Below are 26,649 nucleotides of genomic sequence, written 5' to 3' on the forward strand. Positions count from 1 at the left end.
AATACGTAAAATAAATAAATTTTTAAAAATAAATAAATAAATAAAAACCAGAGGGGGGAAAAAATGAAAGAAACATCAGTGGCTGCTCACTGCAGAAGAAACAGATTTCACAGATTTAGTCCAGGTGGGTTACCAAATAACCAATGCAACAACCACCTCCAGAGGGGGGTAAATCATAGTCCAGAGTTTCTACAACATTATTTAAAATGTCTAGTATTAAATTAAAAATTATAAAACACGTGAAGAGTGACGCATGCTCAAGAAAAACAAAATGAGAAATATCTCTGAGCGCCCATATTTAGATTTAGCAGACAAATACTTCAAAGAAGCTATTGTAAATATTTTATAGAATAAAAGGAAACCAGGTATAGAGAATTAGAAGAACGAACAGTGAAAATAACTCAACAAATAAAGAATCTCAACAAAGAAACAAATTATTTTAAAAGAACAAAAGGGAAATCCTAGAGTTGAAAAGTATCTAAAATGAAAAAGTTCACTAGAGACTCGAGGCAGATTTGAGATGACAGTAGAAGGAATCCGTGAAATAAAAACAGATCAATAGTTGTATGTTATATATGGAAGTTGTTATGAGTAAATCCTAAGAGTTCTCATCAAAAAATAATAATAATAGGGAATTCCCTGGTGGTCCAGTGGTTAGGGCTCCACGCTTCCACTGCATGGGGCACAGGTTCGATCCCTGGTCGGGGAAGTAAGATCCCACATGCCGTGTGGTGTGGCAAAAAAAATAATAAATTTAACTTATAACATTAATTGTAGATTTTTATCAAAAGACTCAATGTTTCTCCATGAGAAAGACTCTTATGCTATTTGAATATACTCATAAGACAGAGTCAAATCCATTTGATTTACAGTCTACAGTGCTTTTCAAAAATCTACTTTATGGACTGTCATACACACATTTTAAAACATCAACTTTTCTGTCCTCTTTATTGTTATTAATCTCATCTTTTCAAATGCATCTTGATCAGTCAACCCTTAAAGAACTGGGGGATAATTTTTGTTTGTTTGTTTGTTTTTAGTTTTTTAAATTTTATTTATTTATTTATTTATTTATTTATGGCTGTGTTGGGTCTTCATTTCTGTGCGAGGGCTTTCCCCAGTTGCGGCAAGCGGGGGCCACTCTTCATCGCGGTGCGCGGGCCTCTCACTATCGCGGCCTCTCTTGTTGCGGAGCACAGGCTCCAGACACGCAGGCTCAGTAATTGTGGCTCACGGGCCTAGTTGCTCCGCGGCATGTGGGATCTTCCCAGACCAGGGCTCGAACCCGTGTCCCCTGCATTGGCAGGCAGATTCTCAACCACTGCGCCACCAGAGAAGCCCCGGGGATAATTTTTAAAGTGGTCAACTTCTCAGGCTTTCTCTTGTCCTTCAATTCATCTAAATAAATTCTATCACATGAGATCACTTCCTAGAAATTTTCATTGTCCAAACTCCATGAAAACATTAATCTATTTCATAGCTTAAATACTATTTCTCCTCTGAATTGCCAAAAGCTATCTCATCAAATAAATCAAATAATTAAACTCTGATTGCACTTGTGGAAACTACTAGTATCTTATGAATATGTGCCCTGGGACCAGGTAACTCAGGTTCCAAACCCAGCTCCACTTCTGGATGGCCTACAGCTAATTATATTGTTTTCATTTTTTAAATCTTTCAGATTAAAATATTCCAAAAAATTCAATGTATGGGTGTTCTGCTTTTATTACATTCTGGAAGTTTAATGTAGTTTAAGCACTCTGATGACAGACTGCCCAGGTCTGAACGCTGACTCTGTCATTTATTAGCTCTGTGACTTAGGCAAGTTACTTAACCTCTTTCCCTCGGTTTCCTTATCTGTAAAATGGAGACAGTAACAGTACGTAACTCATAAAGTTGGTGTGATGACTAAACAAATTAACAGAGTTGTAAAACTCTCACAGAAATGAACTGGCATATACATGATAAATAAGCTCAAATTATCCTTGACACCCCATAGTATTTTAATGGTTTTTCTGAAAGTTCTATTATTCTAAAGTTATTCTACACTGCTCATTTTTTAAAATAATCTAGTTGGATTTTGATGTTATTTGAAGATTTTTTTTCCCCCCTTGTTATTTCACTAGATGTGTTTCAAAGAAGGCAATCCACACCACTACGTCCACCATTATCCTTCTTAGCCAAACTCTTAAAATCTTTTTAAAGAGAGGAAAAATTCAGGTTAATTCCTACCAGAACCACAAATGAGACGCATAACTCTTCCCAAACCCAATTCCTCTGCCAAGCGTTGGTAATAGTTACTTAGGCTTCAAATATTTCCTGGCCCTAAATTCCTACTAAACAATCAATAGGACTATTCATTTTGCCTGATAGTGTCAGTAACTCCTTAGTAACACTATCTGTTACTCTGTATGCAGCCTCAAATGTGGCAAAACTGATGCACTATCAGCAAAAGGTTAGCAGTAAATAAGACAAGAAAAACTTATTTGGCAAAACTAATAATTATTTACTAAATACTTTTATTTCAGAAGGAAATAAGGACATGTATTTGTGCCAGAAACTTTACATACATTATTTCATTTAATTCTATCAAGCCTGCAAATAGGCTGCCTTGTCCTAGTTTATATATAAAGAAACAAAGGTTTACTGAGTTTAAAGTAACTTGTCCAAAGCCACAAATTTGAGCAGATGCAGAGTCAGGACTCACAGAAACAACAGCAGGTTATTTTCTTGAGGTTAAAGCAGAGAAGATACTTTCTGAGAGACTTATTAACTTATTTAAATTAGAATCAATTCTTACCTAGGGCAGTAGAAAAAAGTTTTAAAAACAGTTAAAACAGTAGAAAGATTTACCACTTCATTACAAAAGAAATAAATTTCTCTCCATCTATATGGATCTAAAATTCATGCTAAGTATGCACATAAATGAATGCCATATACATTGATTTTATAAGATTTGTAGAAGAACCAAACCAATCAATAGCTTACCTTTGGTGCATGCACACAGCCTGTCTGTGCCCGAGCAGTAAATGACAGAAACAAACGTGTCTTGTTCCTCAGTGCCCTCCTTTTTAGGAGGTTCCACTTTGGCCAAAATTTCAAAGTTTGAAAGATCTAATATTTTTACATATCCTCCCTGAGTGGTTATTACCAGGTGTCCAAGAGTAGAAATATCAGACTTTTTCTCTCTCTCAATGCCATTCTTTGAGGTTAACTGCATTTCCTCAGCAGGTTCCTCATAGTCATCCTCTCGATTATCCAATATATCTGGTGGAAGCAAAATGAGCGAGGTAATTGTGTCCTGGGGATCTTTGATATGTTGGATTTTTATTGGCTCCTCTTCTAAAGTCACTATCCGAGTGGCATAATTCATTTTATAAAGTATTAAATATCCACCACTAACATTCCTCTGCTCAGGTTGAATTATCAAAGGAGTCTGTACATCTGCTGGTGATTCGTGTTGGATTATACTAATATTTGCACCATTCACTACAGCAAGATTTGATTCCAGCTCACCTTTCCGTCTATTACATAGTGCAGAGTTTAACTTATTTAAATTATTCAAGGCCTCTACTTGATTTATTGCACTCAAGGATTCAACAGGGCATGTCCGCAGTCCTACTAATAAATGAATTCCATCAGCACAAGGAGTTATTGAGTCTATACAAAGATTCTCCTCCTCCGCAAACTTTGGCAGCCTCAAACACTGAACCAAAGTCCCAGGCTTGGGAAACACAGAGTTCCACTTCTCAGAATCTGGAGAGGTAAGGCTGGCTGCTGCATCTGCGAATTGCTGAATGTAAGTCACAGGGGGATCCTGCAACAACAACTGCTCCTGACTATCCAGCTCCATTTCAATAATCTGGGGAACTGTAAAGCCATCATCATGCAAACTTTTACTCATTATATTGTTCATCTGTGAAAAGATTTTTCCTGCTTTCTCATCAGATTCCTTGATGCTATAAAGAAGCAAAATGGGTAAAGTCCTTCTCACCAGAGGAAAATTTAATTCTGAATTAGTGCAGGATTCATTGTCAGTTGACCCTTGTTCTGATATACTTTCACCCTGAGTTCTGCTTAAACCATCCAGTGACCTGTGAGAATTACTACTAATGGGTGAGGTAGCAGGAGATTTATATGTTAATAAACCTCCAGCTAATAAACATGGAAAGGGAATGTTGTGTTGTTCCTGGTGCTTTTCCTTTGTCTTTTCACTCTTAGAGTTGGTTAAGCAAGGATTTGCCCCAAGTTCTTCAAGATCCTTAACAGTATCTTCAAGCACATTTGCAACAATCTCCCACTGAAGTTTTTCTGGCTGCTGGAGGATGCTGAGTGCTGTTATATCAAGGCTCACGTCCATGGCTTCCTTCTGTGATGCATGCCCTTTGAAAAGGAACAATATTCATTACAAATGGCCTTGTGAAGATAAATCAAAATCTGTAGTATGCCATTTTCATTAATTTTCTTTTTTTTTTAACTCATCCAGTTGGTGCATTTTAATTACACTAGTGGAAGAATTTAAGACCTTTTAAAGGAAATTTAATCAAACCTGAGATGAATCTACTCAGAAAAACCACAGAGGTATTAAAGAGTTCCAAAAATCATTTTAAATTCAGAATATATTCTCCTGGCAATCTGTGAGCAAAATCCTTTTTTTTAAAAAAAAAAAAAAAAAAGGAGAAAAAAAGGGTTAAAGAACAAAGACATTATTAGTATCAAAATAAAAGATTTCTGTCCTTCAACTCTAAACCAAAAATACACTCAATACTATGCATCTGTCATTTATGCACTTTGAAGAATATCCATGAAACATTACTGTAATCTCAGTTCATCACCTCTCTCCCACCCCACCATGCTAATTATCAGTTGACTGTCATAGTATGCAATTTAATTCTAACCTCAGCTCAGAAAAAAATAACTAGAAAAAAAAGTTCCCAAAATTTGTCATTTTAAGTGAAATAAGTGTCTTCTGTATTATCCTCTCATTTTTAGTTCATTTCAAGTCAACTACATTACATTACCCTTACTGACCTTTTGTCTACCGTGTGATCTTCAAGCTGTCCCCTTACAAATAGTATAAAGGTCATTCCTCAGTCTCAATGCTCCAAAAATACCATCTCTCTCAACACAAAACCCTGAAGTAGATGTCAGTCAACCTCTAAACCAGGTATAATCTCTTGATACTGAATGCAAAGTTTCAACCAATCTGTTTTTTTCCTCAATAGCACAAACTATCAGGCAACAACATTATTAGCAATAATAATGTAAAGGTCACTCTATGTAACTTGTGGAAATACCAAAAAAACTGGAATTGGTTTTACAATTTTAGATTAAGAAGAACATAGAAGAGTAAGGAAATAAGTATAAAATAACTCAAGGTGATTGCATGGAGGTTTGAAAGTTACCCAAGTACAGGAATGAGCAACAGAGATTCATGGAACATCCAACACTTGAGATACACTGAAAGCTCTGTTTACACCATTTTTGTTAACGATTTCATAAGCAATATCTTCAAAATGCTCACGGACAGCTTCATCTAGACTTCCCATTTTCTGAGCATAAACTTCTCATTTCACACAATGTCACTATTATCATCTAAAACTAAATCCATTTCTAGCAAAGCAGAAAAAACTTTAGTTATAAACTTAATTTAATTGTACTAATGAAGCTTTTAACCACTCATTTGACTATATTCACGTGCAGCCTTTATATTGCCATGCAATATTTATATATATTTACTTTACGAATTTACTCATTTAGATATGAGGTTGAAATTTGAAACATCATTTTGAGTGAGATTTTTGTAACATGCAATACACTGTAGTAAATCTTGAGGATGCTAACTATCTATTGGACTAAACTGAAACTTACTTAACTGATTTTTTTTTTCAGTTATGGCAGGAAATTGCCAAGAAAAAGCTATTTTAGTCTATGTACATATTAAAACAAAGTCAATTAACCATAAGTTACATATATTAACACACATTTAAGACAATATTCAAAAGACATGTGAGATGAGATTATCCGTTAAAAAAGAAAATATAACAAGTGGCATTACTACTCTGTTTCTTCCCAACTATTTAATCGATGTCTAGGAAACAGCGTATGCAGTACATTCTCCTCAGAAGACTGACAAAGCACGACCACTGTCAAATACTGCAGTAAGGAAAACTGTTATCTTTACTTGTCTCAGAACTTCTCAAAACTGTTGGACCACAGAATAAATTTTTACAGAACATAACTACAAATATCCTGCAGTATAATATTCTTCAGATAATCATATTGGGAAACCCTTCTCTATTCTGCTTACTTAGGTAGTGTCAACCCACAGTTCTGCCAGCCAAACTTCCAGAGGTTTACATTAGGCATTTTCCTAAAACCATCAAATTTCAATTTGAACTGTTCTTCAATCTCTTGCCAAACATTCTTCTCCTTCTACACAAGAAGGTATGTACCCTTAATTCTGATATATGAACCAAAGAGCAAACTTTTCTCTCTGACATCATCTACTTACAGAAGTCATAACCTTCAACTAAAAAACAGATAAAAGTCTCTTAGTCTCCACTCACATTTTTGAAATTAAGAAATATATTCTACAATTTTTCAGACCATATCATTCAATTTGATGGGAAGAACTTGGAGTTAGTAAATTTAAGTTTTGAAATAGCATCTATGACTTATTTTAGATACTTCAGGAAGAATACATCTCCCATTAATATCACAAGCCTCCAAAATTCACCAATAGTCTCTCAATATAAAAGAATTAGCTTAGAAGATACATATTTTACTATAAATGAATGAACTACTTACATAACCTCAAATGAGGCAATTAAAAATTCTGAAGTGGAAGGATTTTTTTCTCTTACCATGGTTACCTTTTAATACTACATAAGGACACCACTCCCAACCCTGAATGAGGTATCATAAAAAGAGTCAACAAAAATATATGGTAAGTGGGAAGTGAAGTAAACAGGACTACAGAATCTAAAGGAAGTGTGAAAGATCAAAAGATCAGGCATAGATGAAAAAGATAAAGGTAGAAAAGGGATAAGGAAACAGATCAATATATAAGTACTATAATTACAAAAATACCTACTGAGATCCTTAGACCCAGAGGAAAGAGCTAGGCCACAGCACACAAAGGAAAGGATAATAGCTAGAATCAAAAAAATTAAGAGCAGAAAAAGGAAAATTTAGTTCAAATACTTCACTTGACAAAGGAAAAACTGAAGCCCAGAGTTTAAGTGACTTGACAAGACCAAAGACTTATTTTGCAAAAGAGTTCAAGCTCTAACCAGATCTCCAGATAACCAGTGACCAATGTATTATTCGTCATCAGATTTTTCAAAATGTAATAGTAGCCCTTTCTTTTGCAAAGGGATAACAAAGTGGAAAAAGAGCACTCTTCATTAGACTAAATTTTTTTAATGTAATCAATTATTTTTCCTAGCGCTAATTACACATTTGTATATTATTCGGGGCAGTTTCCTACATTTTTCTTGATTTTTTTCATTGCTAAGAACTGCCTTAAAAGACAAATGAGGGTTAACCCAAAAATCAGTGCAGTATTCTGTCTGGTGGCTTTAAAAAGATTTTACAGCAAATTAGAATTGAGAGCACCTGCTACTCTATACTAACTTTAGACACAAAACTTTTAACAACTGAACTATACAAAACCAAGTCTCCCCTAAAGAGATGTAATAAGTCATATATGTCCTTATTTCATGACGTTTGACATTAGAAAATAGCCAGAATTTAATAATGGTCACTTCTTTAAAATAGTGGCTACTTCCCAGGTAATCTGTTTACGTATTTTTATCTTAATCAATTCCCCAAATTTTTAAAAACAGATGTTAATATCACTATTTTATATATTAGGAAGGGCAATCAGACTATAATAAGTGACAGGGTTGGGCTTCCCTGGTGGCGCAGTGGTTAAGAATCCGTCTGCCGAGGCAGGGGACACAGGTTCATGCCCTGGTCCAGGAAGATCCCACATGGCGCAGAGCAACTAAGCCTGTGCGCCACAACTACTGAGCCTGTGCTCTAGAACCCGCAAGCCACAACTACTGAAGCCCATGCGCCTAGAGCCCATGCTCCACAAGAGAAGCCACCTCAATGAGAAGCCCACGCACCGCAACTAGAGAAAGCCCATGCACAGCAACGAAGACCCAACGCAGCCAAAAAAAAAGTGACAGGGTTAGGATTCGAATTCTGAGATGCCTTGCCTATAATATAACTACATTAAAATATGAAGCATACTCTTTTGCCTTAATATTTCATAAGTTAATGAACAAGGCAGCATTTACTTGATGCCTTAATGTCTATGATTTTATACTTTAAAATTTATTCTCTGTTCACCTATGTTTTTGGGAGAATAAGAAATCATTAATTAATAATTATTAATTATTAATTTAAATGTTACTTTTATTTAACAATACAATACACTATACAAATAAGCTGAACACATTTGGAAGAGTTTAATGTCCCTGAAATATGTGACAAAGATTTAATAAGAGCCATTTTAATTCCTTTGGCTCAAATAGGTACTATTTAAATTTTAAGTATGAAACTCTATGAACACACTACTAATTCAAGATCTCTGATACATAATATTTGAGATTTCTTTGTGTATTAATGAAAATTTAGAGTTCGCACTAAGAAATACAGAATTAAGTGGTATTTAGCTTTACCTAAAAACTATATAAATGCAAGGATATAAAAAATAGATTATCTAATATTTTTTACATACCTGTCACAGAATCTGATCTGGAGTGCTCTTCACTGTCTGAATCCTCCAGTAAATCATCACTTAAAAGATAAATTAAAAATTAATTTCCATTTCAAAAAAAGTATACATAACATGAGACAGCAAAGAAAAAAGGACAATGTTACAACCATTGTTTTGCATCTCAAACAAGCATCACACAACTAGCTTAAATGATATATAAGTAGTTTGAGACCCTAACTGATTAACAATGCTAATAATGAATCATCTTAAATCATTAAATAAATGTTTGCCTGAAATAGAGTGTGGTAATCTCTAAAAATTTACAATAGAACCTATGGGAATTCGACAAATGAGTAGGTACGACTAGGGATAGTCTGGGTAAATAAAATGAAAAAAGAGAAAAACAGCTAATAAGATCAAGCACAAGCTTCCAGTAGTAAAATTTTAGTAACTATTGTATTACTGAATTCAGAAAAGTTACCCTAAAACCAAATAGAACAGCTGTATAAATATGTGTGTATCTAAGTGTTTTCACACAGATATGCATTTCATTTGTGTTTTGCTTTTGGTTTTTTTGCTTGTTTGGGAGGGGCTGTTAAGACCGCCTTGATAAGCAGGAAAACTACTAAAACTCATAACTCAGGAGTCAAGACAACAAGACTGTTTTTCCTCTTCACTCAGGTGGCCAAGAAATTGCCAGCCTCTCTCTTTGCATCTAACGTTATCCTCAGTCTCCATTGTTAGCAAACAGGAAAAAAGATATAATTACAGACCACTCTAGCACAACATTAGGCAGTGTATGAACTAACAATCAGCACATTTACAGCAGTTCTAAAATTTTGATAACCTAAACTACAAAAATTAAAAGATGCATTTCACAAGAAGGAAAAGTAATTCTCCCTTTTGGAAACAGTATATTGCACTTCCATCTGAAATACCTAGGCATTTATAATGTTATTTTATTATGAAATGTAACCTGGTAATGTCCCTTAGAAATGCTTAATGCTTAATGCATTAATGTCTGAAATTGGGGTGGGAAGATACTTGCTTACATATTTTTGACATAATTTCTGTGTTTCAGTTTTTCAGCTGGTAATAATTAACCATAAACAAATTTTGCGCTATAATTTAAAAATAACAAAAAGAATGTGAAAAAGATGAGCTGCTAATTAGCCTCAAGCTATTCAAACACTAATTGGCTAGTTTCAGAAAAATAATAAAGATATTTGGAAAAATAAATCCTAAGAGGAAAAATTAATGATTGGGAATTATCCAGAATGAAGAAGTCCAAACCAAGAAGAAACAATAGGTTTTGAGGGCTTTTGCATTAAGAAAAATAGCCAAATATTACCCAGCTACACTGAGATAAAAGATAAAATCTAGTAGTAGTATATTTTAAAGAAGGAATTCAGCTGTCTTGAAGGTACAGAGAATGTTACAAAGGGTTGCCAGATAATTGCCTTAATTAGCCCACACACAAAAAAAAAGCTTTATTGTGAAATTCTTCAAAATAAAATAGTATTTAAAAAAAATTATTTCTTGACAGAAAAATGCTCATACTACTAAGTGATAAAATCATAGGAGTAAAACCACTAAACTGTACACTTAAAGGGTGAATCTTCTGATGGGTAATTATGCATCAACACATTTTTTTTTAAATCACGTGGGTTTAAAAAAAACTATACACACCTAAACGTTAACATGACTAGATGGTATGATAATGGGGACTCTACTTTTCTTCAATTTACTTCCATATATTTTCTAATATTTCTACAATAAACATGCATCACAGTTGACCACTGAACAACACAGGGGTTAGGTGCACCAACCCTCCACTAAGTGGAAAATCTGTGTATAACTTATACTAATTGCCCTTCTGTATCCGTGGTTCTGCATCTGCAGATTGAACCAACTGCAGGTCGTGCAGTATTCACTATTAAAAAAAATACACACATAATTGGACTCACACAGTTAACCCATGTTGTTCAAGGGTCAAATGTACTTATATAATAGACACTAGATTTACTAAAGTCTTTTACATGATACAAAACCTTTTCCAAAGTAATAAACATGCAAAAAAATATATATGGTAAGTTTAAAATGCTTAGTTAAGATTATATATACTAATACTACAGGTGTACCTTAGTTTTGATATATAACTAAGATATACAATACTATAAGCAACTTCAAAGCTAAACTCAGAAAATTTTTGCAAATTCGAAAGACATAACATACAAACGAGGCATCCAGACAAAAATGTTAATTCATTAAAATTAAATGTGTCCCAAATAAATATTCTTCCTTAAATAAATTCAGAACAAAGACAAATGTTGCCTTCTAAGTAGAAATAGACAAAAAACAATTGCCAAGCAAGCTATACTGCTAATTACTTTAAACTTCTTGGTTAAGCTTTAATTTCTTCAATTAATGTATTATTCTTCAAGCTAATGAAGCACAGCATATTTTAAAACAAAATATACTATATCTCGTGCCACAGAGGCAGAGGCAGTCTGGCTCATTATATCCACTACCAATTCAGCAGGAATCCTGCTACCTCTGGAGGAAAGGAAGGGGAGAGAAAGGGCTTCAAGCTCCACCTCTTCAGCTTCCTCCTACCACCCCGACACAGAGTAATCTTTGTATATGACTCATTTCACGCTTTCTTGGGAGAAAAGGGTCATTCTACCCTAGAAAGATTTTAAGTCTCTTAAAAAAGCAGGCAGAGCGATTTATATCTCAACCCTAGCACACGAGCTCAGATAATACCTGTCTGCAAGAAATACTGGACAAGTGTTTACCTAAAATGTACATTTTACCAAGGTGTGTATATGTGTGTGATCTTAAAACTACATCTTGATTCAATTTTTAATCCTCAAATTACAAAACTGAGTCAAAAGTTCTAGTTAAAGTCAGTGTTCAGGACATACCAGTTTCATTATCTTCTATGAATAATTTTCCACTAATTTCTAAGAAAATCAAAGAGATCACGCATGCTTACTTTTCAGTCTTACTGGCAAATATGGTCAAACTCAAGACAACAATGGGCCAACTGCTTTCCCATCAAGCTCTCACAGGGACTTAAAATAACTGAGAACACCATGAAGCTTTAATTCAGTCTGTTCCAGAACTCAGACCACATTCATTTACCTACTAATAATTTCCACATACTATTAGCAAGAAGGACTAGACAGAGGTAAACTTCCCATTTTATATGTTGTGAATTCTCCATTAATTTAAATAATAAAATCATTTCCATTAATAAAGTTTTATATTACTTCTTAATGAAAGTGCATGCCACCAAATAAATAGACTGTGAAATAAAATGATAAATCACTGTGGTGTAACACCAATCACACATCAGCAACACAAGAAGCCCTGCAAGTGAAATGATAGATCTCAGTATACCAGGACACCTGATCAGTTACAGAGGCTCCATTTCACATGGCTACCATCAGAACCTTAAAAAGTGGTAGCTGCTATTGTTTAAGACAAGCTGAGTGGCTTACGGACCCCTTCATTCTGCCTACATTGGGAGTATCGCAAATGTTGCTCTATAATCCTACCCAGTTCAGGAGTTACAACTGCAGAGCTTCTATGGAGACAAGTAGGTAAGATGAGATTTTAATTTGACTCTCTTTCCCCCACATAGATCAAATACAGCCAGAGAAATCATGAATCTCCGGAAAAGCTGAATAGAATCCAGTACAACAATTCTACCAGAATCTTTCCTTAGCAATAATTATTGTACCTCAACTCATTGCTGACTACTGATACATTTGTTTTAAATAATTAGATCAGCTTGCCTAGCCATGGGTTATTTCACTATTCATTACCACTTCTATATTTTAGCTGCTAATGAAAAAAGGGGAAATGAACCAAATGATTCAACTGCTCTATGAAAAGATTTAGGAGAAGGCAAAATTACAAATCTAATCCAAGGATTTCATTTCATTATTTAGACTTTACTTTTCAATGCTGTGATTATTCCCAACTGGCATAGACTGAGATAGAAAATAAAGTATATTTTATAGACTATGTTGTTTGTGAATGAAAATTTCTTTCAAGAATCATACAATTCTTTCAGATTTCTAACCAAACATTGAGTCTCTAATCTCTTGAGACTAACAACGCTTTCTGCCTCTTTAATTAGAATTAAGAGAATATACAATTTAGGAAAACACTTAACTTCTATAAATATTATCAAAACAAATTTACATACCTATCTCCTTCCAATTTTGGTATATCTGAGCAACTAGAGGAGTCTTCCAGCCATGCCAAAGTTGGTCTCCTAGATTCAACTGCTGAGCTTGGTTCTCCCGAGAGAATAAGCTGTTGTACAATTGCTGGATCATATGCATTAATTTCAAACTTTAAGTGCACCTAAACAAATAAATGAAAAGCCTAAATTTACAACGGATTTTTTTCTCAATTACTAATATGTTTCTTCAAAATTAAAACATACCTTCATAAGTTTGGAAACATCCCATATACAGATCTTTCCTCGTTTCGTTGCAGCAGCTAAAAAGTGAGGGCAGCTCCCGGACCCAAAGCAAGATATTCTGTCAGTTCCATCCGTGCAAGGGAACTGCGCAGGACTTGTTGCAAGAGTGACTGACAATGGCACATTCTGTGTGTGCTCACCTTTCACAAACGGGCAGTTTGGGGAATGTCTCTCGTGTTCAGACCTTTACACAAATTAAGGAAGGGAAAGTTTACTGAACAACTGCTGTTAAGTCTGTACACTAAAAGAGAACTCCAAGATATTTTTTCTTTTAAAAAAAAACAAAAACAATTAGTTGAACTTAAAGTATTCTTTAATTAAAGACTTAAATAGCAAATTGTTCCATTTTACTGAGATCACTCTAACATGTTAACTACTCACTTTAACAGCAATTGTTCACTTTAACTGATTACAAATAAAGCCAGTCTGAGATGAAACAGAAATAAATGATACAGTAAAATTTTTATCATATTAGTATACTGATAAAACTGTTTAATCTCCTTATATTTCTTCACACTGGTTTCCCACAGCTTTAAATAAATAACTACTTTGTTTCAGTCTAAAATTTTCTATGTATTCTACAGCATGGTGACAAAAGATAACATTACCATATTGTATATTTGAAATTTGTGAAGAGGATGTATCTTGAATTAAATACTCTTAACACACAAACACACACAAACTGGTAACTATTAGAGGTGATGGATATGTTAATTAACTTGATTATGGTGATCTTTTCACATTGTGTATATATACTAAAACATCAGATTGTACACCTTAAATGTATGTAATTTTTACATGTCAAAGGTATCTCAATAAAGCTGTTTTTAAAATAAATAATAATCCATACGTAGATACAGACCCACCTATCTATATAACAGTGGCCACAGCTATAAACAGCATATAATAAAACTCTATAAATGCTATTCATACTGCAAAAAACTTTTTTAGTAAAGACCTGAAAGCAGAAAGATCTCTAGAGTATGGATAAAATGACATATATTAAAAACACAGAGATACACCTTTCACATTCACTATCAGACTCCATCAGACAAATAACTTCAAAGAAACTTGGATAATGTCTATAGCTTGTACATTATTTCCTTCACATAAATACTTACTGAGCAAAATGAAATGTTAAATTAGTTTACTAGAAAACCCTAATATGTGTAATAAGAATAAAATACTAGGACCTCAGATCAAGACTGGTATACTGACTTAAAAAATTTTCTCAAATATTTAAAGCAGGATCAACTTAACACTTAAAAATTATCTGCCCAACTTTGTGACTACTTTATTTCTTTTTGGTTATTCTTTTTTTTTTTTTTTTAAACTTTCACTAGCTGTAATTACAAGGCATTATTTGAAATGTGAGAATGCTACCACCAAAACAAAGAGGGTTTTTTTAAAACCCATTTTTATACTTCCATGTCAAAGAAAGGAAAGCTATACTTGTAAAATATTCCATGGGGTATACATATTTCTTTTTACACTGCACCTACAACTTACCTATAACCATATATAAATCCTGGACAATTTACAGTACACAAGGCGTCTTACGTTAATGCTGTTACATGGCATCTGCAGGCACATGATATCTGAACTGGATTCCCTCACAGCCAAACCCTAGGGTATTTTTCCTCTTTCCATCTTTCTCTCTTAACCTGAGTTTTAACTTTTTAATTAAAATTTTATTTACGCAAGTGACATATGACTATCTGAAATACAGCAAAAGACCCACTTCGGTTATAATATCCACCCCCAGTAATCTCCTATCCCACCTCCAGGTAACCACTATTACAAATTTAATACACTTCTAAAATATACTTATAAATTTATACACATACATGTACATTCAGAAAATATGGGTTTTTTTCATTTTAAATAAACAATATTATTATATGAATCATTCTACAACAGCTTTCTTGATACAATAACATATCTAAAAGGTACTGGTGATTAATAGAGAGCTAACTGTTCATTCCTTTAACTGTTGGATCATAGTCAATTACATGAATATATTTTATTTAGCTAGTCCCCTCCTGAGAGGCATGTAAGATTTTCCAGTTTTTCACTACCATGACCATTTTGTGCTTCCTTGCATACAAGAGCAATTAATTCTCTAGTGTAAATTAGAAGTGGAACTGCTAGATAATAAGGGGTCCATTTTATTTTATTTTTTTAAAGTTCTATCTCCCTCCAAAGTGGCTCTATCAACTCCCACCATCAAAATATGAGTCCCATCTTCCCCTAAAAATGAAAAATCTTCATTCTTTTCCTCCTTTCAGTTTCAGAAGGTACACAGGCTCAGTTCCCCAGCCCCCATCAATCCCATTCCCTCTATCTATTTGGAGCACTGGCCCTAGGCCCTCAGAGACTCTACCAACTGTTTAAGAGTTTGAGGAATCCTGAATCCCAGGGCAAAGAAAAGGTAGAACCCTTGATTTCCTGACCATATCAAGAAAAGATGGGTTTTAAACAGCCCAAGTTGGAAATCTGAATCAATTTTCCCACAGAAAAATATTTATGAATAAAGATACATTCTATAATGTAATGGTATAATTTTTCAGGTGTGGGTTAAATAACTTTTTGAGGATCAGCCTAAGAAACTAAAATATACATGTTAAAATGGTTGCTATATATATAAAGATGGTTTCTAGGGGAAAAGACTAAATTCCAAACAGAACCTTAACCTAAATTGGAAATTGCTCATAGTCAACTCTCAGTCAGCAGATGAAATTTCAATTTTTCATATTTTCAGTATTTCCCACTGCAACCTGGAATCCACATGCACACTCTAATAGGCTTTAGCAAGTTTACATCAGCTGATTAACATTCAGAGATCTCGAACTAATTACAGTACAAAATAAGTGGTATATCTTAAAACCAAATCCTGGCTCCATGACTTACTAGCCAAATGCTCTTCACCAAATTTTATTTTTTTTATTTTAAAATGGTATAATAATTCTTATCTCATAGAGTGACTATAAGGATTAAACTGGAGAATATTCTCAATTCCCTCCTATAAAATGGAGATGATAATAATACCTACCTCATAAAGCTAATGTGAGAATTAAATGAGTTAAAAATATATAAAATGCATAGGATGGTACCTAGTAAACCATATTATACAAATATTTGCTATTATTACTATTTTATTTATTTATTTATTTATTTATTTTTGGCTGCATTGGGTCTTCGTTGCCGCGTGCGGGCTTTCTCTAGTTGCGGCGAGCAGGGGCTACTCTTCGTTGCAGTGCGCAGGCTTCTCACTGTGGTGGCTTCTCTTGTTGCAGAGCACGGGCTCTAGGCATGCAGGCTTCAGTAGTTGTGGCATGTGGGCTCAGTAGTTGTGGCTCACGGGCTCTAGAGCACAGGCTCAGTAGTTGTGGTGCACGGGCTTAGTTGCCCCACAGCATGTGGGATCTTCCCGGACCAGGGCTCGAACCCACGTCCCCTGCATTGGCAGATGGATTCTTAACCACTGCGCCACCAGGGAAGTCCCACTATTTCTATTAATAGGGCCTCAGAGTAGTTATTTCTAAAAATGAGGTTCCAATACATGATCTCTATTGTTTAACCAAGTTCTAAACTTTCATGCACTAGAATTCAAAACCACCACAGACCCCCTAGAATTACTTCAAAATTAGAAATGTAAATCATAAAGGCCCTCCTCCGTGGATTCCCTATTGATGACCTGCCCTCAAAAGAACAAGGCTAAACTGCTGAATTTAATCATGCTTTTTAAACTTATTTTATCATAGCCTTCTAGTTTTCAGTCAGAGTCTAGTTCCATTCTTTGGCACTTCTCCCATGTACACATCTTGGAAAGTCACACATTAGAGATCCTGTATGCCAAGTGATGTGACAGAGCATAGACAGCATTACCTCATTCTCTTAGGACAGAGGCAAAACTAAAGATGACAAAAGGCAAGAATATTAATATACAGATATCAGAAAAATAAAACTTAGAAGCACATTTATAGAACTTAGCTTATTACATTCAGAAATATCAAGACTCACCAAGGTTCATCAGTAGGTTCCCAACAGACGAGACATACACTACAAGTAAAACACATGGCTCTATCATCTCCAGATGAGGCAGGCTGCAAATTTATAAAGAAGACAGAAAAGGTTTATCAATATTAAAATTGCTTAATAAAAACTCTTCTAAATAAGTTCATAATTTTAGGTAAAATTCCATATTGAGGAAAAGAAAATTAGCCTATACTATTAGGCCTCAACAATACACTTTTAATCCCCAAATGTTTATAAATTTGTTGCCTTACTTGAAAAATTATGTTTCATCAGCAAATGACCACTAAATCAAATATGGAGACACACACATCCTCAATCTCTGATCTAGGATCTTCTAATTGTATTACTAAAGTATTTTAAATATAGTTAAGTATATGAAAGGAAATAGTCTAACAGGTTTATTATTAAAAACTGAATTCTATACTAGTACATAAGAAAGGGCAAGAAAAATGGAAAAGCAAACTAGTGAACGTAATTAAGGTAACATTCTTTAAGTAAGACACATATGACAAAATGACATTTATATATATATAAAATCTAAATCTGAACTGAAATATACCTCTAAAAACTAATATTAATATTTTTGAACACTTACTCTACTTAGCACTTACTATGTCTACAGGTGTAAATATATTATATTTTTTAGAAGACTGAGAATAATCAGCACCTAATACAGGTAGAAGATTCTAGAAAACCTATGATTTGATCTTTGCAAAAATGGAATACAGGGACTTCCCTGGTGGTCCAGTGGTTAAGACTCCGTGCTTCCAATGCAGGGGGCATGGGTTCAATCCCTGGTCAGGGAACTAAGATCCCACAAGCCGCATGGCGCGGCCAAAAGGAAAAAAAAAAAGGAATACAATGAACAAGAGCTCAACAGAAAAAATATCAAGGTATCACCTAACAGACTGTTTTAGGAAATGACACCAAATAAGAAGGAAGAAGATAAATTATTAGGAAAAATAGTCCTTATTCAATCCTTAACTTAGGAAAACATATTCAGTGATTTTAATATTAGCCAGTCTCCAAATAAATCTACCTTTAACTGGAAATTTGACAAACTCTGAATAAAATCTTCAAATATATCTGGTTTTCTGATTTAATCTTAGTTTAAGATACTTCAAGAACCCTTCAGGATAACAAAGGAATAATCACTCTTAAGATTCTTTATGACAGTAACTTCAATGTATTCAAAGTTTAATTTAGTTCTAAAATTAAATATGCATGCTTTATGTAAACTGACATGTAATTATTAGATTTCTCAGCTTCTTTAGCAATGGCAAAGCAGTGGTAAGCCAGTCTACATTATTCAGCTGAAGTTTCCTTTAACTGGTTTATTATGCCCATCTAAACTCATTTTTCTTAACTTCCTCTACTTTAGCTCCACGAAGCTTTCTATAATGTCCCATTCCCATGTCTTTTTGTCACACTAATCCTTACCTGTACACCCTCCTCTTTTCCTACATAAAACCATGACTATTTTCCCTAATTCTTTCTCTTTCTACATAATTTCTTAATCAATTCTTCAATACATATGTATTCAAGTCACACTGTACTACCCACAATGCTGCTTCCATAGTTATCTAATATATGGGTAATTTTTAATCCCAATAAAATTAAAATTTCAAGAGTAACTGCAATGTATTATTGCTTTTATTGCATTACCCTAACACATACTACTCTGTTATGAATGCATAAGTCAAAACTGAAAATAAACACACACCCAGAGAGAACACTTCTCAAGACACAAATCTGGAGAATACTGCCTGTTTGTTGATTAATTGTATACATAAACATATTATATATCATAGTTATCATATATATAATCTGAAAGAAAATAGTTATAAAGCATTAACGCAGTTATTGGTTACTTTTTTTTAATGTTTTCCCCTTTCATACACAGTATGTGACATAGGAAACAGCCAGTCAGTATTAAGATCAAAGGTATAAGAACAAAACTCACATTACATACACACACACAAGCACAGAACCTGGGTGCATAAACTAGTATAATGACTGAAAAAGTATTAAAATGTTGACAATTTTACTAAAGGCTACAAAGTCATATTGAAAAGAAATTTTTGACAGCCTTATTTACCTGATGATAAAATCCAGCTTGAGCCATGGGATCTGGCTGTGCCCATCTATAGCCTACATGAGGCCATGAGGTAAATGTCTCCCGTCTGTTAGCTTCACTATACATCAATGATCTAAAAGTAAACAAACTTTATGTAACCGAAGTTAGGCATCAAATTACAGTGACACTACTATCTACCACTGAAGAAAAAAGTTTACTGGATTATCAACACAAACTGGGAATGTCTAATTACCAATTCAAATTTGTATTTTAAATTAAAAATGATCAGTTTTAGGAACTTCCCTTGAACAGAGTAGGGAAAAAAGAAACGTGATAAGATAGCTACAACTGATAAACAATTCCCGGGGAGATTAAATTAACCAATGTTGCACAATTAGCAATCAGAGAGCAGAAAATCTGCAAATGCAGAGGCAGAGAACCCTACACTTTCATCGTGTGACAAGTTTTGCAAAAATGGATAAAACCACAACCAAAGGAATGGTAGTTTTATCTCAACCATATTGAGAAAGTATATTCTAGTTTAATTTTTTTTTTTTTTTAAGTAGAAAGCAATTTATATGTTCTTTCTCCAGAGAAATCCTTTTCCAGGAAACTTGTACTCTCCAGGGAATTATCAAAAAAAAGAAATCTTCACATATGTTTTCATTAAAATACATTAGCTCACTAAGAGTAAACCTTTAACAATACTAGAGTATCTTTTTAAAGGAGACTACCAAAATTAGAAAAAGTCCAAACAGCTTCAAATAAGAAAGGACTGATAAGCAGAGCTTCCTCTTCCTAACACAGAAGGGCAACTGATTTTTAAAAAGAGAGAGAAAGTGGTAAAGGTCATCACAAAGAGACCAGAAAAATACTTTTCTTTAAATTCTTCCCTTAAATTAGTGCATGGTTTCCTATAATATTGCTAGAGAGCTTTAGGTTTAACTCATAGTTGTGTTCTGATTTGAAAAAAAAGGAAAACAGGCACTTCGCTGGTGGTGCAGTGGTTAAGAATCTACCTGCCAAAGCAGAGGACACAGATTCAATCCCTGGTCCAGGAAGACCCCACATGTCGTGGAGAAACTAAGCCCATGCGCCACAACTACTGAGCCTGCACTCTAGAGCTCGCAAGCCACAACTACTGAGCCTGTGCACCCCAACTACTGAAGCCCATGCACCCTAGAGCCCGTGCACAGCAACTACTGAGCCCACGCGCCGCAACTACTGAAGCCCGCGCACTCTAGGGCCTGTGTGCCACAACTACTGAGCCCGTGTGCTACAACTACTGAAGCCCACACACCTAGAGCCTGTGCACTGCAAAAAGAGAAGCCACCACAATGAGAAGCCCGTGCAACGAAGAGTAGTCCCCACTCACTGCAACTAGAGAAAGCCCTCACTCAGCAACAAAGATCCAACACAGCCAAAAATAAATAAATGAAATTTTTTAAAAAAATTGTTGAGTTAGAAAAGTTTTATCATCTACAGGCTATAGATGTCTTGAAAGATCTGTGTCAGTCTCAAAACAGAAAACCTGTCCATTTAGTTATATTACCAAACAAAACAGCAATAGCATCCAGTAGACCCTTACTCAAACCTCCAACAGAGCTCATCAAGGTTTTCATAAGGTTCCTAGATTCATATTTAATGAAATAAACACCACAGGCTATATCAAAATTAATACTTTGAGACATTTTAACACCTCCAGAAACACTGAAAATCCCATCTAATGAATGCATTTTCTAAAATAAACCATTTACGACAGCTTGCACTGAGTTCTTTAGATACTCTCCTACTGATTGCAAAGAAAATAGCTCTGAAATTATAATCTCAAAATAGGCATGTCTCTCAGATAAGAAACATTTATTCTAAATACATACTTTTCCTTTTTCTCCCCCTCTCCGGACATATCCCAAAGAACATTTTAATGATAGCCACAGCACATATCATCTGACAGTTAATAAGATTAAAAATGAAAGTCTCCACATTTTGCCCAAAAGTTAGACATAGCAATATTACTATGGAATACAAAAATTCTTCCCAAATGTTAACAACCAAGAGAAGTTATTTACATAATAATAAAATCACTTAACAAAAAAAGGGCAATTGATTAAGCAGTTTCAGTTTACAAAAGGATAAACTAATAAATATCGCAAACTAATATAAGAGCTATACGGGAATTCCCTGGCTGCCCAGTGGTTGAGACTCCGTGCTTTTGCTGCCAGGGACCCTGATTCAATCCCTGGTCAGAGAACTGGGATCCCACAAGCCGCACAGTGCAGCAGGCGGGGCAGGAGTGGGGGGAGCAATACTTAAGATAACAGAAGTTAAAGGTTAACTCATTCAGTAATATTTTTGCTACATCAGCATGTACTCTTTATAAATGTACTTCAGAAAACAGCATAGGCAGTTACAATTCACATTCAATGAAAAAGTGAAAATGTAAAATGCTACATGGAAAGGGAAATGTGAATTTATCAAAACTGCTAAATTTAATATCTCAGTAAAGCATTTCTAAACTTCAGTACTGATAAATTTTATTTCAAATAACAAATCATTTAAGTTTTTCAATGAATGCATTACTGACTTTTTAGTTAGTTCTATACAAAGCAGAACTCCAATAAATCTCTAGTGAAGAAAATAATGACTGAGGTATGGTTTTTTATAATACTCTGTTTAAATCCAGGGCAGGCAGCATAAAAATCTTAATTCAAAATTGCCCTAGAAAAACAAAAACAAACAAACAAAAAAACCCACAAAATTGCCCTAATTGCTTTTTTAACTCTGTTCATTTTTTAAGTAGGAAATAATATATGGCTCTTATATTGAGATTCTGGCAGAGTCTTTTAATTTACCAAAATTTATGCCAAAGGTCACAAAATTTCATCAAGGCAAAATAATTCATATATATTTAATAATTATAATATTTTTAAGTTGACTCAAATATTTACTAAGCAAGTACAAAGATGGAATTTTAAAAATATAGTTTCATAATCCCTTTAAATACTTTCCAGGCACCAAAAGAAATTGTTTAACAAGTCAAGGAGTAGTTTACTTTACTTCAGTATTTTAAGAGAAATAAAAATCTGAGTGGTTTTCAAAAATATTCTGAAATTTTTAAAATCACAATCAAATTTTACAGTTATTCTTTGTTAATCAAAAAACTTATCAATTCAATCTCACTGTCACATCTTTTTATAAGCAAGGTCATACCTGTCCACAGAACGACCTGGCCCCACCCCAAGTTCTGGACGTGCACTAGGTAAGAGGTAAGACAATCTGTCCATCACTGAGGACGCCACAGGTAAGGCAGCAATATTTTGATTTATTTTCTTAAGTTCATTCACAATGGCACTGGCAATGGACTTCAACACATGATGAGGAAGATGAAATGTAACTGTGGCCCACTGAAACAGAACAGGAGTGTAAGCAAAGGAAAACATACTCAATAGTTTTCACCAAAACCATGACTTATACATTATAACATAAAGAACTATTTATAGTCTCAAGTGAGTTTACTCCATTAATTTATCATTTAAAGTAAGAACCTGCAATTACATAAAAAATGAAACTAACCATCCTGAAAAAGAAAGTTTAGAACCAAATGGTAGCATATCTTCTTACATATCTCATCCACAATTAAGGATAACTAAAATCATCTGTAGTGAGAAGCTGCTGCATAGCACAAGGAGATCAGCTCAACGTTTTTTGACGATCTAGAAGGGTGGGATAGGGAGGATGGAAGGGAAGCTCAAGAGGGAGGGGATATGGGGATATGTGTATACATACAGCTGATTCACTTTGTTGTACAGCAGAAACTAAGACAACATTGTAAAGCAATTATACTCCAATAAAGATGTAAAAATAAATAAATAAAAATTAAAATTTTAAATAAATAAAATCATCTGTCATTTTTCACATTCCTCCAGCACATACACAATGTTAAGCATAAACTAGGCACTTAAATATCTCCACTCATAAATATATAGTTGTACAATTCATCACTACTGGGTTATATGAAGATTTACTTCAGATGTTGTATTTTTTGTTGTCACCATAATCCAGCAAAGTATCTAAAGCATAGACCTTATTGTCACACAGACTTGGATTCTAAGCCCAGCTTCTCCATCAACCATGAGACCCTTGTCAAATTAACTTCAATTTCCTGCTTCTGTGAAATGGGAAGAAACAAATACCTATTCACATAATGTTTTCACAAGAATTCAAGTGAGGATTGGTACAGTGTCTAACAGAGTAAGCCTTCAATAAATGTTAACTACAATTATTTAATATTAAAATAATTACTCAAGAAGTTAGACTGCAAAAAATGCTAAGTCTTAATCTCCAAGAGAAATAAGTCTATAAAGTAATTTCATCTTTATATCCTGTTCCTGCTTGCCTATGAATGGTTTCCATTCTGTCTAATACACTCTAGGCAGCCTACTAAATTACTACTCATCTATATTACTGGAAAAACTTGTGGCCAGAAACATGACTTCAATTACCTAAGAGACAGAGAGAGAGAAGCTCTTACTTTGTTTCTAGACCTAATCTGCTCATAGACCCAGAGCCTCTTGGTTGAAAGGGAGGCCAAATCCCCTTGAGAAAGGACCCTACAACAATGCCCCAACTCTACACTGCAAATCATACTCCAAGCCTTCCCCAAAGGCACCTGTGGGCATTCACTGTAGTCACTGTGCACTAGGGAAGAGAAAATATTGTGATCTTTCAGGCATCACAAGATAGTAACACTGAACTGACCTAAAACATCACTGTGGTCCACTAGTGAAAGTGGGGACATGATGGTGAAGTGATTGGTGGAATTTTGGCCCGAAGCTGTCTCAATGAGCTCTGTGGATCCCCAGACCTATCTCGTAGCTATTTCTCTACTTCCCAAATGTACAACTGGAAGAGAATTAGAATAGGCAACTAGAAAAATTCCTACACTGTTTCTCTGATCCTCTTGGAGGACTACTAAAGTAAGAAAGGCCAAGTGGAAGCCCCTAGAACTTTCATTTTTTCTACAAAGCTACTAAACAAAAGCAATGCCACATCCTGAGGAAATTTCTGAGATTAATGTCACTATACTAGACCTGAAAGATACAGGGGTAATCAAATTATCTCACCTCCATTTAACTGACCTATTTGGCCCATGCAAACGTAAATGGATCTTGAAGAATGACTGTGGACTGTAAAATCAGGTGATGAGGGCTTCCCTGGTGGCGCAGTGGTTGGGAGTCCGCCTGCTAATGCAGGGGACGCGGGTTCGAGCCCTGGTCTGGGAGGATCCCACATGCCGCGGAGCGGCTGGGCCCGTGAGCCACGACTACTGAGCCTGCGCGTCTGGAGCCTGTGCCCCGCAACGGGGGGGGCCGCGATAGTGAAAGGCCCGCGCACCGCGATGAAGAGCGGTCCCCGCACCGCGATGAAGAGTGGCCCCCACTTGCCGCAACTGGAGAGAGCCCTCGCACGAACCGAGGACCCAACACAGCCAAAAATAAATAAATAAATAAATAAAGTAGCTATAAAATTAAAAAAAAAAAATCAGGTGATGACTTCAACTGTAGCTGCTGTTCCAGATGAGGTATTTTTACTGAAGCAAATCAACAAATCCCTTGATATTTTGTAGGCAGCTACAATTCTGTCAAATACTTTTTTGTCTATACTAATTTTTAGGGCCATCCAAAAGTAGACTGCTTCTATCTGGCAGAAACAATAAATCTGCACAGTCTTACCCTAGGACTCATGCTCTTTACCATAATCTAGTCTGTAGAGATCCTGATCAACCTAACATTCTGCAGGTCACCACCTTGGTCTACTACATTAGTAACATCACACTAACTGGTCCAGATGAGGGGGAAGTAGCAAGGAACTTAAGTGCCTTAGTAAGACACATGCAAGCCAGAGAGAATCAATAATCCCCAGAAAAACTCAGGGTCCTACAATCTCTTTGAAGTTTCTAAAGGTCCAGTAGTCTGGGCATGTCAGGATATTTCCTCCAAGGTGAAAGATAAGTTACTATAACTTGTAAAGGCAAACAATGAAAAGAGGCACAATGCTCGGTGGGCCTAAGTGGATTTTGGACCCCAGTGTTCAGCATATTTGAGTATGCTGCTCTAACTCAATTATCAAATAATACATAAGGCACAAGAAGCTCTGTAGCATGTCCAGGCTGAATTGCAAGATGCTCTACCACTTGTACCTTGTGAGCATATTCAATGACACTAGAAGTGTCTGTCGCAAGTAAAGATCCTATCAGGAGTCTCTGGGACAATCACGTAGCAGAACGCTAGGGCAAAGCCATGCCCGTTCCTGTAAATAACTCTTCTCCTTTTGAGAAACAGCTCCTGGCTTCTTAGTAGTCCCTGATAGAAATACCTACCCATGAGACAAATGTCTATGCAATCAGAGTTGTTCACCACAAACTAGGTGTTATCTGACACACCAAACCATAATACTGGGTATGAGGGCTAGCCTTCATTAAGTGGTTTATAAGAAATCAGTCTTGAGAAATCCAAAAGGCAATTCAATTTTGAACCAGCTGAATAATCAAGTAGCTCAGATTTCCACAATACCTACTCGTTATGACTCCTTTCTCATTCCACATTGATGGCTTCAGAGGGAACTCCTTATGATGAGATAATTGAGGAAGAAAACCTTTAGCTGTGACATACAGACGGTTCTGCACATTATGTTGGTACCGTCCCAAAGTGGATGGCTGCAGCATCACAGTCCCAATCAGGACAGTGGTGAAGGTGAAATACTCTCAGTGGTCAGAACTTCAACCAGTTCATTTGGCTGTTCTCTTTGTCTGGACTGAGAGTTGGCCAGAAGTAAAGGTCCTCAATGATTAATGGACAGTAGCTAATGTTTTGGCTAGATGTTCAGGAATTTGGAAGGATCAGGATTGGAAGATTGTTAACAAGGAAGTCAAGGGTTAAGGTCTTTGGACAGACCTCTCAAAATAAACACAGTGTGAAAATATTTGTGAAATACGTGAATGCTCATCAAAAGGCATCCATTCTAGGGCTTCCCTGGTGGCGCAGTGGTTGAGAATCTGCCTGCTAATGCAGGGGACATGGGTTCGAGTCCTGGTCTGGGAAGATCCCACATGCCGCGGAGCAACTAGGCTCGTGAGCCACAACTACTGAGCCTGTGTGTCTGGAGCCTGTGCTCCGCAACAAAAGAGGCCACGATAGTGAGAGGCCCGCGCACCGTGATGAAGAGTGGCCCCCGCTTGCCGCAACTAGAGAAAGCCCTTGCACAGAAACGAAAACCCAACACAGCCAAAAATAAATAACTAAA

At 35.4% G+C, this 26,649-nt stretch overlaps 1 protein-coding gene across 1 annotated transcript in view; it reads right to left on the minus strand.

The window, feature by feature from the left end:
- Positions 1-26,649, minus strand: part of BIRC6 (baculoviral IAP repeat containing 6) — a 241,875-nt gene that overhangs the window by 182,065 nt on the left and 33,161 nt on the right. Inside the window, 7 exon segments of the mRNA XM_036873943.1 lie at positions 2,989-4,383; positions 8,753-8,811; positions 12,951-13,111; positions 13,194-13,416; positions 17,256-17,338; positions 19,369-19,480; positions 22,558-22,751. Of these exon segments, the coding sequence (XP_036729838.1) occupies positions 2,989-4,383; positions 8,753-8,811; positions 12,951-13,111; positions 13,194-13,416; positions 17,256-17,338; positions 19,369-19,480; positions 22,558-22,751 (2,227 nt within the window).

Source organism: Balaenoptera musculus, chromosome 13 (assembly GCF_009873245.2).
Source record: "Balaenoptera musculus isolate JJ_BM4_2016_0621 chromosome 13, mBalMus1.pri.v3, whole genome shotgun sequence".
In the NCBI taxonomy this organism is placed as follows: domain Eukaryota; kingdom Metazoa; phylum Chordata; class Mammalia; order Artiodactyla; family Balaenopteridae; genus Balaenoptera; species Balaenoptera musculus.